A 16,479-nucleotide genomic window follows, 5' to 3' on the forward strand; every position below is an offset into this window, starting at 1 on the left:
AGCAGATGAAAACATTAGCAGGATTCTAATAACACTTGTAATGTAACAAATATTATTGACAATATGGAGAGATATAAAATATGGATTAGGAAATAATAAGCAGTTGAAAATGTTGCCAATAGGACCCATGGGGGGGGGGAGTCTGGAGATTCAGAGAAAACTCTAAATATGGATATGTATTTGGTACTGTTATAACTCTACACTTGTAAAATCAAATTTTAAAAAATAGTTTTGTTATTATTTGAAAGATTGCCTCTTGGCCTGATCCAGCAGGGTCTTGTCATGTTCTTCCATAGTATTCCTCTTGACTAACAGGAAGCCTCTGGCCTCCCACATGCACTCCATTCAAAATCTGAAAGCGAGGTATTGATTTATAAATGCTTTCCCTTGATCTGCCTATCAGTTTCACCCTTTGGCCAGATAACGGGATCTTCAAATTACATAGGCGACGAATCAATCACCGAGTGTTTTGAGCTGCAACACTTTCATCTGGCTGGTGATGTGGGAAAGCGACCCACACCCCCTGATCCACCAGTTGTCAGAGAGATCTCCTACCCCAGCCAAGATCAGCTGAGGATTCTGGAAACGTCGTCTGTCCCTCCGAATCAAAGCTCAGCAACCCTGCAATAGAAGAACGGGCAAAGGCCATTTAGTCGGGGGAAGCCCTTTGGAGAGAGAGAGCTTCCCTTGTTGCAACGGGAAGGGAGGAGTCCCCCATCGCGCAGGAATGTAACGTTAGCCTGGGATCAGGTCAGAGAGGTTCTGGATGGGAAGGGGGCTGTTGTTTCAGCATCGCCTCCCACAGAGGCAAAACAGTGACAGCACGGATGCTAATTGGAGGGCTTATCTATCTCCCTCTCCTTGGGCTTCTCCTTCCCCTGCTTAGGCTTCTCCTTCCTCGCGCGCAGGGCTTGGAGAAATGGAGGAATTCTCCAAGGTGCTGAATCAGGCAGGTCGCCGCCGCTAGGAAGGTTTGCCTGTCCTGGGTGCCAGCCCTCCAGCCAGCGCGTTCAGCTGGGAGGCAGAGGAGGGAGGAGCGCACACCCTCCTGCCTGGCCGCGATTGGCAGCCCCGCAGCCCCACCTCGCTCGGGTTGGTGCTTTCTTTTAGCCGCCTCGCTGTGTTAGAGACGAGGAGGAGCTGAAAAATGCAGATCTGGCATCGCGCGCGCACATACACACACACACACACACACACGCACACCACACATCAGCATAATTTCACGAGCTGCCATCCCATCGGATTCCCCCTCTTCTCCAGGCACAGACATGCTAAGCCACAGCACCGGTTGATCTGCTGCCTTCAGCTCGCCCGTTGATCAGCCTCCCCCACCCCGAAGTCGACATTATATTATTTATATCCTCTTCCTTTTGCTTACCGTTATTTTCAGTTCTCATACCCTTGCACTCCCTGTCCGAAAGAGCCATGAAGGCAGACGCTGCTCCACACTGGAAGACAGCCGGCCTCTTTTTCATAGGGCTGCTTCGTTTTGCCTCTGCCTCCGAAAGACCCATCTACACGAATCATTTCTGGGTTGAGTTTCACAAAGGGGGAGAAGCAGAAGCCAAGCAACTTGCTGCAGAATATGGCTTTAATGGGGTCAGAAAGGTAAGGTCCTCTCTCTCGTGCTTATTTGTTTGTTTATTTATTTATTACAAAATACACCCACCCTCTTAAAAAAAACAAAACAATTGTGCATGATGCTGATAGAATCACCTTGCAAAGTTGGAGAGATCTGTACATGCATTTTACAGGAGCAAAAGGGGTATTTTTTTAAAAAGACAGAGTTCTTTGAAACTCTTATTGGTGGATGGCTGCTCTGAAACCAAAATGCTCTACCTAGATTTTCATTTTTCATTTTTTTGCAGTCTTTTGAATGATGGGTGCACATTATGTTCTTGTAGCCACTAGCAGCCAAATGCACGCACTTCTGTGATTATGTTCTCCAAGTTAGGATGGGAGGCGGAGGAAATCCTCATGGCTAATTCTTCTGCTTCTTCAGTTTCTTAGATGCAGCAGGTTCAGATAGTGACTGTTCAAAGACCCCACTGCCAGCTAAGCATGGCACTGTAGGATTTAAGACCAGTGCCAATTGGTGCTTGCCTCACCTGGTGAGTTTGGTAACCTGTTATAATTGCTGGCAAAACACAGCCGCCCTCTGGTTTCACTCTCCTGCTGAAATGCCTGCAGGAGGCATTTTTTTCTGGGTAACCAGAATGCTAATCATAACTGAGGAACTCACTTGTGCATGCAAATCCAGAGATGAAGCTGCCTTTAGCCATGGGACTTGCTTTAAAAACATTTCTGCCAAGAACAGCTGGACACAGAGAGTTTGTACCTGGGATTAAAATTTAAATTTCATGCAATTGCAGTGTGAATGTGATAAAATGAAATGCTAGGCTGTAACAAACAAGCTGAAAGCTAAGGTTAGAAATGTGATGTCTAAGAAGAGGAGCAAGGGACCTTAAGGCAAGAAAACTCGCTTGATGAATATATGCATGCTACTAATTTCTGGCTTCAAAGAGCCTTTCAAACATCTCCTTTCTGCTTCTCCTGAAGTTGAAACCAATATCTCACTCTCTTTATGTAAACCAGGAGACTGCTGTGTATCTGATTAATCTAGACTGCTAAACACCCAGCATTTGGTCTTATGAAACATTCCTGGTCAGAGCAGCTCCTGTGAAGTCCCTAGAAAAAATAGAGCAATAAATATGTGCATAGAAGCAGGCAGCCCATTGCTGCTTTCCCCTCCACCACCCTGCTGGCAGTTATGCAAGAAAGACCTGATCTAACTTCCATTGTGGTTAATGGGTGTTCCCCTGTTCCCTGGGAATTGTATCAGGCTCTTGAAAGTCTGTGCATCGAGCGGGGGAGGTTGAGAGGGAAATCACATCAAAGTAGCATAATAAGTCAGCCCAACTTGTGGCACGCAGACCAAAGATGCCTCAGCTCAACAGAGGAGAAGGAAGGCAAAATGCGTGGCGACCCTGGCTTAATTCCATTGCTGTCTGATAGATAAGGTGGTATTTAGCATTGCCAAAGTTTCTCTTCTATTAAACAGCGATGTGGTTCAGTTGCTAGAGCTTTGGGGAAGAGATCCTCTGCGTAAGCCCCTATTTTTAAAAAGCCAAGTTTCTTTGGGTCAGACTCCTTAAATGTGCTTCTCTGCCAAATGCATATTTCGGATTCTTTTCCCTTACTTTCATTTCACATCCTGTTTCAGAGACGCAGCTCCTTGCACAGCTAGTTTGTGAGACTCTTTTTCTTCATGGTAGTCCCCGGTAAACGAAATGGACACCAGATGCAGGAGATTTCTAAACTATTAGGCAAAATAAGTGGAGGCAAGCTAGATGTTGAGAATACTCTGGGAAGGGGTATAAAAAAATAATAAAATAAAATAAATATAATAGGTTATCCTCCAGATGTGTACCTGGATCCACAAAGTTATTCTGCCCATTGGAAGGGTGTAACTCCAAGTGAATGTCAGCCTCTTCCCGTTTGCCTTCGCACAAGGAGCTGGGAGTGCAAATTCATTTCCTTCCATTGTGAGCAGCAATATCTTATCAGAGCACCATTTCCTCTTTGCAGAACGAACGGTGGCCATGGAATTAGTTTCTTTTTCTTTAAGGGTTGGGCGGAAACTCTGTGCCCACTTCCCTGGGAGTGAGCTCCACTGAAGTCAATGGGACTTATTTTTGATGTGGACGTGAATAGGGTTTTGCTGGTGACCTTCCTGAGTTAAAAGCTACAGAAACCAGCAACAGAGATATGTGTGGCATGCTCTGTAAAGCTTATTGCACTTGGTCCCGTTGAGCTTAGTGGCACTTTCTCTCCAGTTGGTGAGTTTGGAATTGAAGATCGCCCCCCCACCCCCAAATATGAGACCCAACTGCAAAGCAATCGCTAGGAAGCAGTGCATCTCTTCCTTATATGTATCCTTTCTTCCCATCCCCACACGCCCTGTTTGAAGGACAAAAAGAAAATCACCATGCATTATTTACAAGATGTGCATTTGCTTTCTACTGTAGGAGAATAAATTCAGCAGTAAGTCCTTGGTTTCTCCTCTCTGTGGGGAATAAGGAGCTTAGATGGTTTTGCAGGGTTGGCTTCACTGCCTATGGAAATTCCTACTCCTTTATCTTCTAGTTCTGATTGAGAAACATGTTTCTGCAAGGATCTCCCAGCAGGCTCAGTTGTTTCCCCCACAAGTATGGCTTGGAGATTTGAAAGCTTAAGTTGTCCACTGCCTTCACATTCTCAGAATTGCCAATAGTGGGCTGGGATGCACCCCAGAAGGGAAAGAGACCATCTAAAAGCCCTTTTCTCTGTGATTCATAAATGCTGTTTTGCCATTGTATGTTGAGCTGATTTTAATAGGAGTAAACTGAGAAAAGATATACTGTATGTGAGATAAAAACAAACAAACCTTCCACTGGAAAAGGGAATTGTTTTGCCTACATTTAAGTATATATTTAACTTCAGCTGCAGTTGGGCAAGCTCAGTAATTTTCAGATTTTATTTCATTTCTGTGAAATTTATGCTTAATAATAAAGCACCTTTTTAAGGTTAACGTGTGGGCTTATACTGTAAAGCTTTGGGCACTTTGTTTTACACAAATAAAGGACCAAGATTATTTTTGACATCCTAAAGTCTATACTCTGGGACTTTACTACCGCATGAACATTCACAAAGTTTATAAAAAACTTCAGCTAGCATTTCCCCCCATCCCACGGTAATATTGGCAGTTTTCTCTTGGGGGGGGGATTGTTTCAGAGAAATGCTTCCTTAAAAGTGCCACTGTGTGCAAACTTTATCACCTGGGAATAAGTAGGCCCACAGTATACTTCATAATTAATGGTGTGCAGTCTCTCTGCCTGAATTTTAGACCAACTCATCTCAAGGACTTAAGGTGGATGGCAGGAATTATTCACAAATCTTGTCCATATTAAAAGAGGGAAATAACCGTTGTCTGATGATTTATCAAGACACTACATGGATTCTATATAACAAAGTATCTGTAAAATCCCAACTGCTGTATGTTTTGCTTTGAGAGGTACCCAGATAACTCCTGTCATAGTGCAGCTATATAAATGCTGTTTATATTTAAATCAATGCCAAGTACTCCTTCCCGAATAGCTCATCCTATAATTTCTGAACAATCTATCCAACTGTCCTCACCTTTTCCAAGGACATGAGCTTCCTTATAGTGTGTAGACCATGTTAAATACAGCTGTAGCTACCCAATGCACAACTTTTCACAGGCACAAACATTATAGAGGCACACATACAAATGAGTGTATGTGTGGAGATGTTTCCTGGTGCAATATACTTGACTTTCTGATCACATTGCATCTCATTTGCTGATTTGTTGCCCGTTCATCCGGTTTGGAGAGATCCTTCTTGAGCAACCTTGGCTACCATTCTGTTTGTTCCTGTAACTCCAGATAATGTATGAATAAGGTTGCAATCCTAAGCACACAATGATACTTAACTTCTGAATAAACATGTAGGGGATTGCACCATACGTTAAATCACACATCTCCAATACAGATCCTTGGGGGATCTCACTGCTTAATTTCCTTCATTTTGAAAGAGACTCATTTGAACAGCTAGATAAAGAAGAAGGGCTTGGTGGAAGAAGGAGGACACCTTAAAAAAAAGCACCTCTCAATTATGCCTTTCCAGTGGAATCACAAAAAGTTTCTGTTGCTTCTCAAATATGAAGGGTGTGATTTTGCACAAGTGTCATTGGACATAGATGGTTTCACAGTCATCCAATGGCTTAAGACAACCTAGCAAGCTTGGTTAAGATGCTTCTCAAAGGTAGCCAAAGGTAGCCTTCAGACATTGTGGATTACAGCCGCCATCATTCTTGACCACTGGCCATGTTATGATGGGGCTGTTGTAGTCCAAAATACCTGTAGGGCACCACACTGACTGCTCCTAGAATAGTGGTTTGCTGGGAGGTGGTCTTGTCAAGTCTTTCAACTCAGCATCAGTTCTAGAAGCAAGTTCTCAACCAAGGCTGAGCTGGACCATGAACAACAGCAGCTTTGGTGGGGAAGAGTCTATCGCTTTTGATCTGCTGCCATTTTAGCCTCTTTGTTTTCATGATTGCTATTTATGTTTTGTTGTTTTTATTCTCACAAGCCGCATTATGAGTCCATGGACAAAAAACCTGGGGTAAAAATAACAAATCATATCATATCAAAATATATCTTAAAGGTAAAGGACCCCTGACAGTTAAGTCCAGTCACAAACGACTCTGGGGTTGAGGCACTCATCTCGCTTTACTGGCCGAGGGAGCCGACATTTGTCCGCAGACAGTTTTTCCGGGTCATGTGGACAGCATGACTAAGCCGCTTCTGGCGAACCAGAGCAGCGCACGGAAATGCCATTTACCTTCCCGCTGGAGTGGTTCCTATTTATTTACTTGCACTTTGATGTGCTTTCAAACTGCTAGGCTGGGACCGAATAATGGGAGCTCACCCCGTCGTGGGGATTCGAACTGCTAACCTCCTGATTGGCAAGCCCAGAGGCTCAGTGGTTTACACCACAGTGCCACCCGTGTCCTAAATATATCTTACAGTGCATTAATTTTATTTTGCTTAAATGGAAGATTACATGCTCTCCTAATTTTGCCAGGGCCTTCATGAATGGCTGGGCTGCATACATCTAATTAGTTAATTTGTATATTGTATACCTAAGCCTTGAGCGTCATTGCAGCAGTTTCACAGGGAAGAGCAGCACTTTCTAATGATGCACTTTCAGCCAAAGAAACAATTTCCCATCATTCCTCAGATGCGATACATGCTTCATGTTGGCAGCTTCCCACTTGGGTGATGCTTCTCAACACAACCATGTGAGTGGAGCTGGAAAGGATAAGGGCAGGTGCCTCTGCAGACAGTTAGCATGGAAAAGTGGAACCTGCTGCAACAAAATGTTGCAGCGTAGAGTGATCTTGTTGCACTCATGTGCTGCTTGTCAGCTCCCAATAGGCATCTGCTTGGCCACTGTGAGAACAGAATGCTGGACTAGATAGTTCACTGGTCTGTTCCTGCAAGGTTCTTCTTTTTTTTGGTGTTCTGGTAAGCCAGTCGTCCATTCTTCTGTTCCATTTCTATCCCCTCCTGGTTTTCCATTCCCCCCTCTAACGTTCAGCTAGAATCTCATGGCCATTGAGTCTGCTTCATCCTGTCCTTGGGGACATTTCAGAATTATTATTTTTTAAATCTCTGCGGGCCTTAGGTTTCTTCACCCTAAGTCCCCAACCTACTTATGCAAACCTTGGCTTTCATGCCAGCATGCTGGTACCTCCCTCTTTATTCTCATTAGCCCCATTTCAGCTATAGAGCTACCATAACTAAACACCTGAAGATGCTATTGGTCCCATTGAGCTTAGTGGCAATCCTTCCTTTTTTCTTTTTCTTTTGGGATGGGGTGTGTGTGTGTGTATGGTTTTCAGATTAAAATTTTACAGTCACATAGCCAACATAAATCATAGAAACAAGATTCCAGAGAATCTCCTGGACTTCCCTCCTCCCCTTCGTGGGTCCTATTGTCAATCATTTCCTCCTGCATCTTTTATGATAATCCAAATCTTTTACCTCTCCACTGTGTCCCAAAATTCACCATTAAACTACAAGTGTCATTCCAATCCTACTAACGATTTTAACTGTTTACAATGGATTTTAAGATAGGTTGTAGATTTTCCCCATTCCTTATTAACATTTTGGTTTTCCTGATTTCTGATTCTTCCAATCATTTTAGCCATTTTGGCATAATCCATCAACTTGATCTGCCATTTTTCTCTGGTAGGGACTTTATCTTTGGGCCAATGACATCCGCACAGCCTGCTATGCCAATCCTTCCGGGGTCCTTCAAACATTTTGGCTGACCACACCCACCATCCTTTGGCCATGCTGATCAAGGCTGAAGGGACTTGTAGCCTAAAATATCTGTAGTACTCTGAAATTGGGTGGAGGTACTTCAGGCTAATGTGATGTTCACATGCAATGTCTCCATCTTCCAGAGAGAGAGAGAGAGAGAGAGAGAGAGAAAGGCTCTTTATATTTTTCTCTATACAGTGGTACCTCGGGTTACATACGCTTCAGGTTACAGACGCTTCAGGTTGCAGACTCCGCTAACCCAGAAATAGTGCTTCAGGTTAAGAACTTTGCTTCAGGATAAGAACAGAAATCGTGTTCCAGCAGCGCGGCGGCAGCAGGAGGCCCCATTAGCTAAAGTGGTGCTTCAGGTTAAGAACAGTTTCAGATTAAGAACGGACCTCCAGAACGAATTAAGTACTTAACCCGAGGTACCACTGTACACCTCTCCCAGATGGATGTGAATGCTAAGCTGGCTTTTAAAAGTAGAGCGCTTGTGCCCCAACTTTCCTTCTGCTATCGCAATGTTCAACACAGTTATCGCATTGCAAACACAAACAGATGCGGAAAGGGTCCAGCAGTTCCAGCAAGAGCCTCTCTATTCACTTCGCCAATTATTAATGTCCATTCACATCCCTAGGGAGACAGACGTCACGTTTTGAGAACAATAGGCCGAGCAGTAATGTAATTTGCAATGGTGTTTTTAATTTCCGTATCAGTTTCATTTGTCGTTATACTTTATGACCTTTATTCCTATTTCAGCTTTGTGGATGTTGTCTTGGTGAATAGAAACAGCTGCCTTGGAGCTGGTCAGACTATTTACTCTGTACTGTGTGCTCGAACAGTAGCAGAGGCTCTCTCATTCCTCCTCCTCCTTCTAACCGGAGGTGTCAGGGACCAAGGCTGAGGCCTCCCAAAGGCAAAGGATGTCCCCTACTGCTCAGCTGTGCCCCCCACCTGAATTGTTAAGGTAATAGAGGGAGAAAGTTTTGTGCAAAGCTCCCTATCTTTAACCACTCCAGAATATAAAGCTTTTGTTGTTGTTGTTTAGTCGTTTAGTCGTGACCCCCATGGACCAGAACACGCCAGGCACTCCTGTCTTCCACTGCCTCCCGCAGTTTGGTCAAACTCATGCTGGTAGCTTCAAGAACACTGTCCAACCATCTCGTTGTCTGTCGTCCCCTTCTCCTTGTGCCCTCCACAAGGGCCTTTTCCAGGGAGTCTTCTCATGAGGTGCCAAAGTATTGGAGCCTCAGCTTCACGATCTGTCCTTCCAGTGAGCACACAGGGCTGATTTCCTTAAGAATGGATAGGTGAGCCTATCACTTCCTGTACATCAGGGGTGGTGGTGGGGCACCTTTTGCAGCCCAGGGACCACACTGCCTTAAAGACAACTTTCTGAGAGCCGCATATCAGCGATGGGAGGGGCCAGATGCAAAAGTGGGCAGAGCCAGGGATGCAACTCTAAGCTTTATACAACTCTAACTCTAAAAAAATGGAAATCAAGGGCACCAGAGTTGTCCACAGACTTCTCCACCATGGGTAGATGCCTTCAGTTTCTTTTAGATTACAATTACTAGTTCTTAATTTGCAGCTATGCACATAAATTTGAATAAGCAAGTGTTGAAAGCCTACCTGCCCGCAAACTGTCTCCCCAGAGTGGTGCATGCTCTAGTTATCTCCCGGTTGGACTACTGCAATGCGCTCTACGTGGGGCTACAACTAATCCAGAATGCGGCAGCTAAACTGGTGACTGGGAGTGGCCGCCAAGACCGTATAACACCGTTCCTGAAATAACTTCATTGGCTCCCAGTACATTTCCGAGCAGAATTCAAAGTGTTGGAGCTGACCATAAAGGCTTAAACAGCCTCGGCTCAGTATACCTGAAGGAGCGTCTCCACCCCCATAGTTCAGCCAGGACACTGAGGTCCAGCTCCGAGGGCCTTCTGGGGGTTCCCTCACTATGAGAAGTGAGGTTACAGGGAACCAGGCAGAGGGCCTTCTCGGTAGTGGCACCCACCCTGTGGAACACTCTCCCATCAGATGTCAAGGAAATAAACAACTATCTGATTTTTAGAAGATGCCTGAAAACAGCCCTGTTTAGGGAAGTTTAAAATGTTTTATCATATTTTTAATATTCTGTTGGGAGCCACCCAGAGTGGCTGGGGAAACCCAATCAGATGGGCGGGGTATAAATAATAAATTATTATTATTTTATTATTATTTATGCAAATCTGTACCTTCATCCCCCCTCCCTTCTTTTGGTGATATGTGCGCAGTCAAATTATTGGTCAATCTAGCTGAAGGCTGTCTGACTGGCACTGGTTTTCCAATTTTCAGACAGGAGTCCCTCTGAGCCCCACTTGGAGAGGCCCTTGCCCTTAGTCACAGCCACCCCTGTTGGTGACTACTATAAACACAATGGAACTGCTCTACACGGCTTCTCTTTCAGGCCCTTTCCTTTCATATGTACCACCGCAAATATTCCAAGCACATAGCTGGTCTGGGAAATGTGCTAGAACCAATGTGAGATGCGCAAGTCGCTTGCAAGCATCAGAACATCTCCTTCTAACCTACATCCTCAGAGAAAAGAGACATGTTTCTAAAGCCCATTCTTTGGGCTTTTGTCAGTTGGTATACAGAACAAAAGAGGTATTTTTCACAAGACGTCTTTTGTTTGGGGGAATCAAAGGCTGTGATTCTCAGCATATCATTATGTGCAAATCAATTCCACCCAAAGCGATGCAATTTATTTCCAGCTGAGTGCGGTTAGACCTACCCAGGATGCGATTGTGTAGGACTGGGGTGGGGAATCTGTGCCCCTCCAGGTGTTTCTGGACTGCAGGTCACATCAGACCTAGCCAGCATGACCTATGGTCAGGGGTGATGGAACTTGCTGCCCGGCAACCTCTATAACAGAATGCTCCAACATGTAGCCTGGGGGGCACATTCAGCCCTTGTGGCCATTTTTGGTGGCCCTCAACAACATTCAGGACTTCTTAAAGCAGCTTGAGTAGCCAGCTTTTTTTTGTTGCTGTGAGGCATGCATGAAAACAAACAACAAAGGCACTTGTGTCTTCCTCAGACCCTGTGAGGCGAAACGGGCCAGCTCTCTTTATTCTCTCCCTCTAACCTGACCCAGAGCTGCTCTGTGTAGTATATATAAGCAACAAAATAATGAAAGCAATAATAATGTGTCAGTGCGAGAGAGGTATTTTCCCCACTGTGGTATTGGACAACTGGATACCTCCCTGAATATATTTAAGACTGCGCTCCTGTACAATATGCATTTACCTGGGAGTAAGTCTCAATGAAGTTAACAATGTTTGCTTATGAGTAGGCACAAGAGTGATGCATGTGGCGCTGTGGTCTAAACCACAGAGCCCAGGACTTGCTGATCAGAAGGTCAGCGGTTTGAATCCCCGTGACGGGGTGAGCTCCCATTGCTCAGTCCCTGCTCCTGCCAACCTAGCAGTTTGAAAGCACGTCAAAGTGCAAGTAGATAAATAGATACCACTCCGGCGGGAAGGTAAACGGCATTTCCATGCTCTGCTCTGGTTTCGCCAGAAGTGGCTTAGTCATGCTGGCCACATTATCTGGAAAAACTGTCTGCGGACAAATGTCGGCTCCCTCAGCCAATAAAGCGAGATGAGTGCCACAACCCACTGGACTTAACTGTCAGGGGTCCTTTACCTTTGCCTTTAGGCACAAGTAAGGCTTGCCCTGCATTTTGACCTGAGCAGGGCTTCATCTCAGGTCAGTGCACACGGAGTTGCAAGCCTGTTGTACGGATCTCAGCCTGGCAACCTGATTCAGTGCATACTTATTCAGGAGTAGGTCTCATTATGTTTAGGAGCATGCTTACCCTTAAATATACTAATTGTTTATATTAAACAATATTTACTCTCTCTCTCTCTCTCTCTTTCTATACATATATATGTTTGATGTTTTATTGTGTTTTTAATATTCTGTTGGGAGCTGCCCAGGGTGGCTGGGGAAACCCAGTTCAATGGGCGGGGTATAAATAAATTATTGTTATTATTATTATTAAACCTGAGGCCTTCTGCTTGCAAGACAAATGCTCTGCCACTGAGCTATGGCCCTTCCCAACTGTAATGCTGTACCCAGCATCCTGGGTGTAAGCCCCATTGAACTCAATGGGGTTTACTTTTGAGTAGACAAATATGGGCTTTCTCTGAGGGAGCCACCGGGTCCCCATTAACCTGGAGGAAACTGACTTGTTTCATTCCATCCACAACAAGCCATTAAACCCAGTCTTCTTTTGTTCAGTTCTTAAAACATGTATTTCACAACTACCAATGGTAGAAATTTATCGAGTTGCATTCTCTCTCTCTCTCTCTCTCTCTCTCTCTCTCTCTCTCTCTCTCATTCGAACCCATTTTCACACTGGTACAGGCACCACTCAACTAATTTGGTTTTGGGGAAAAATATTTTGGCTTCTTAATGTCAAAAAGAAGAAAAAATAACACATTTGAGATAATTGGAGCTTACTCACAAACACAAAGCCAATAATATAAGAAGCAAATTATTTTGCATGATTCACTCCATTCTAATTAAAAAAGAGAGAGAAAAATATCACTCTTAAGGAGGGAGTGGGGGAAACCACTTGTGTACATCCTAACTGCAAAATAATGCTTTGCTAATTGCTAAAAGAATCTCAGTTGTTAAAACAGATTGCGATGTGTTAATATGCATATGCTTTCCTTCTACCCCTATAGAGCTGCCAATAACTGGCATTTCTTTGTGTGTCTCCTTGGCTGTGACAAATAATAGTAATATAAATCTCTTTAGTGTGGAGCTTTCTGAGTGCCAGTCAAGCAGCTGTGCCCTCATGGGAAACCTTCTGAGTAGGCGGGGCCAGAGGCAAAAGGGGGCGGAGCAATGGATAGAACACTTATCTATGTACAAGAGGCATTTCAGCCATGCGAATATCTGAAGTTTCTATACATACACAGTCCACACTGCTTTTCATCCGGGCAAGCAAAAGACACTGCCTCTGTTGTGCACTTAAGGAGGGAGTAGAGCAGGCCTGGTGAAGGTTTGTGGCTTGTGTATGCCATAGCTGTCAACCGTCCCTTATTTGGCGGGAAAGTCCCTTATCCCAGTGCCGTGTCCCGCTGCTGTCCCTTATTGATGATGTCCCTTAAATTTCCCAGGTTTCAAAGGAAGCAGCTCCTCTCCCTCCCTGCCTGCCAGCCAGGGAGGAGGGAGGCTCCAACTGTGTTGCTTGGCTGCGTTGCTCACCCAATAAGGAGTCTAAGAACGACTGGGGGGTGGTGGAGCTTGCATGCCTTGTGCCGATCAAATCGGCCACGTTACCTGGGGACTCACCTTTGCTCAGCGCTTCCCAGCGGAGAGGTGACGGTGGTTTTCCTTGCTGCATCCCCTTTGCCGGGTTGCTGCGCTGTGGGAACCACCGCTTGAGGCTTCGTTTGGCTGCTGGCTGGGCTTTCTGCCTTTGGCTCGGAGGGGCTCAGAAATCAAACATACCTGTGCTGGGAAAATCCCTTATTTTGGCTGCTGATCCCTTATTTTCAAATCTGTAAGTTGACAGCTATGTATGCATAGAGAGATGGCCACAGGGAGGCATTTGTCCCACCCTAGGCTTGAGTTTCCCCACCCCTCTCCTGGATGCTATGGCAGAAGTACATAACCTTTGGCTTGCCAGATGCTGTTGAACATGAACCACAACTCCCGCCATCCTTGGCCAGCATAGCCAAAGGTGGCAAGTGGAACTTAGATGGAGACATAGCCATGAGACAGAGTCTGACACAGGCAGAAGCTGCAGTTCCACTCCAGCCTTTTGTAGTCTTCCCTCTGCCTTTGTCTCTCTCCCACTGCTGCTTCTCCGACAGTCATGGAAGCGGAGGGAGCTGGGTTGCCGCTCTGTACTCTCTCCTAGGGATGCGGGAGGCACTGTGGTCTAAACCACTGAGCCTCTTGGGCTTGCCAATTAGAAGGTCGGTGGTTCGAATCCTCGCGACAGAATCCTCCCATTGCTCTGTCCCAGTTTCTGCAAACCTAGCAGTTTGAAAGCACACCAGTGCAAGTGGATAAATAGCAACCGCTGCAGCAGGAAGGTAAACAGTGTTTCTGTGTGCTCTGGTTTCCATCATGGTGTTCCATTGTGCCAGAAGCAGTTTAGTCATGCTGGCCACATGACCCAGAAAGCTGTCTGTAGACAACGCTGGTTCCCTTGGCCTGAAAAGCAAGATGAGCACCGCAACCCAATAGTCACCTTTGACTGGACTTAACTGTCCAGGGATCCTTTACCTTTTTCTTTTTTTTTACCTTACTCTCCTCCTTGCCACAACCCCTGGTTTTTTGAAACATTGGAGTGTGCTTGGGCACATATGCATGCCTATGTTGCAGGGCCAGGTGGAAAATTCTTCTAGTCCATCTTCCTCTTTCCAGGAACATCCAGTCAGATGCTTCAGGAGAGCCCATGAACATAGTGAGAGTCAAACCTCAGCCATTGTTTGCTACTCAAACTGATATTCAGAAGTACCAAACCTCTGATCGTGGAAGTTCCATTTAGCCAAGAGGGCTAAGAGCTGTCAAAAGCCTTTATGAGCCAAGGCCCTGTGCCCTACAGTTTCCTATTGATTAATGAACACACAGACACGAGTATTTAGCTTCATGGGCTAAAACAGGCCACAACTTTATTGGTTACAGATGTGAACGGTTTGGCTTAGGCATTGGGTGAAGCCAAGCTAAATCTTGACTTCTGCCCATCTGCATGGAGGCGAACTAAGGGTAAACCACCAACAGGGGGAGCCCTGAGACTTACATCAAATAGGGGCACCCCGAGGGCTTTGTGCAGGATCCACACCCCCAGATCCCTTTAACAGGATACCCTTATCGAGGAGGGGCAGGCAACCAAGAGCTGTCAAAAGCCTTTCTCTAACCCCACTTTCATAATAATAATAATTTTATTTTTTATACCCCACCCATCTGGCTGGGTTTCCCCAGCCACTCTGGGCGGCTTCCAACAGAATATTAAAACACGGTAAAACATCAAACATTAAAAACTTCCCCAAACAGGGCTGCCTTCAAGGCATGTAAGCCACCAGTTATCAGCCGCTTTGCAGCAATTAGTTCCAGAAGTTAACTATTGGTTGTGTGAAGAAATGGTTTCATTTTGTGTGTCCTAAATCTGTGAATAGGCTTTTGTTATGTCTGCATAGACTTTGGCTACATTCAGATGTACTGATAGACTATGGTTTGGTAGTTACATGAAGGTAAAGAGGTTAGAAATGTGTAAAAAATCTTTTCATTTCCTCTACCTATTTATCTCTTTCTTTAATGTTACCGTTCCTCTGAAGTGAATATTCCTAATTTTTGACATGATTGTTCCCAAATGAATTGCACAGCATCTCAGTAGACAAAGCACAATGCAAAAACTAGTGCTTAGGAAACTCATTAAAATGATGTGTTTATTTTACTTGACTGATGTAATAAAGGTACAACGATTTATCAGCACACTAAAGATTAATTCTAATATAGCTAGCCAAGAAACAGCTGCCATTCATTGATTGGCATTAATTACAAACAAAAGCCTTTATTTGGCAAAGGCATGAATGCTCAATGCAAGTATGAGCTCCATCCATGATGAACTCTGACCTCTCCACAAACCTGTGACCCTCCATTTCCTGTTGGGCTCCGGCTCCCTTCAGCCCTAGCCAATGACCACAGCTACAAATTCCCCATAATTGCTTGAAATGTGTCTTCAAAAATATTTGTTGCAGGAAGTGGAGGCTCCAAATCATTGGTCTGCTCATCCATACTTCGCTGCAGCTCTTCTGCTCTGAAATAGAGGCAAAATATTCTCAAATCTTCTTTGAAAAACCAAAGGCACTTTCTACTACTGCTGAATAAGGAACTGTGTTACAAGGAGAAGCACAATACATCCCTTGAAGCACTGTGCTTCACAGCAGAATGCTGGCTCATTTTTCTCTCTCAGCCTCTATTCATCTGGCTTTCCTTATGCAGATTAAAAAAACAAACCAAAAGTGTGCTGTTTTAACTGACAATATAAAACTTTTTGGCTTTGTGTTGTTGTGGAATTGCCTATTTCTTTTTGCCTGCTTTTTTTTGGGCTTTGCTTTACAGTGGAATTTCTGAAGCCAAACGCCTTGAAACTCGTTTGGCTCCCAAACGATCGAAAACCAGAAGTGAGCATTCAGGTTTTCGAATGATTTTTGTAAGCTGCACATCCTGTGTGGCTTTCAAGGCTTCTGATTGGCTGCAGGAGATTCCTGCAGCCAATCAGAAGCCACACCTTGGTTCTCAAACTGTTCTGGGAGTCGAACGGACTCCTGGAATGGATTAAATTCGAGAACCAAGCTAAGACTGTATTTCCTTCTCCTAGATGGGCTACCTTCCCAGGTTGACAAGCCCCATCTGCCCCTCAGAAGATTTTACTACAGCAACCTTGCTTGTTTGGAGTCTTGAGACTATTTTCTCAAATAACGGCCCCCTCCAAAAAGTTATAGCATAGAAATATCATGGATAAAAGGTAAAAGGTAAAGGGACCCCTGACCATTAGGTCCAGTCGTGGCCGACTCTGGGG

General features: G+C 44.9%; 1 protein-coding gene across 1 annotated transcript in view; it reads left to right on the top strand.

Moving 5' to 3' along the window:
* The first annotated feature begins 1,128 nt into the window (after positions 1-1,128).
* PCSK2 (proprotein convertase subtilisin/kexin type 2) overlaps positions 1,129-16,479 on the top strand; it is a 137,466-nt gene continuing 122,115 nt past the window's right edge. The window contains exon 1 of the mRNA XM_081189108.1: positions 1,129-1,608. Within this exon, the coding sequence (XP_081045234.1) occupies positions 1,426-1,608 (183 nt within the window). The 5' untranslated portion in view covers positions 1,129-1,425. The remainder of the gene's footprint in view (positions 1,609-16,479) is intronic.

The sequence above is a fragment of the Podarcis bocagei genome (assembly GCF_964188305.1).
Source record: "Podarcis bocagei genome assembly, chromosome: 3".
NCBI classification, from domain to species: domain Eukaryota; kingdom Metazoa; phylum Chordata; class Lepidosauria; order Squamata; family Lacertidae; genus Podarcis; species Podarcis bocagei.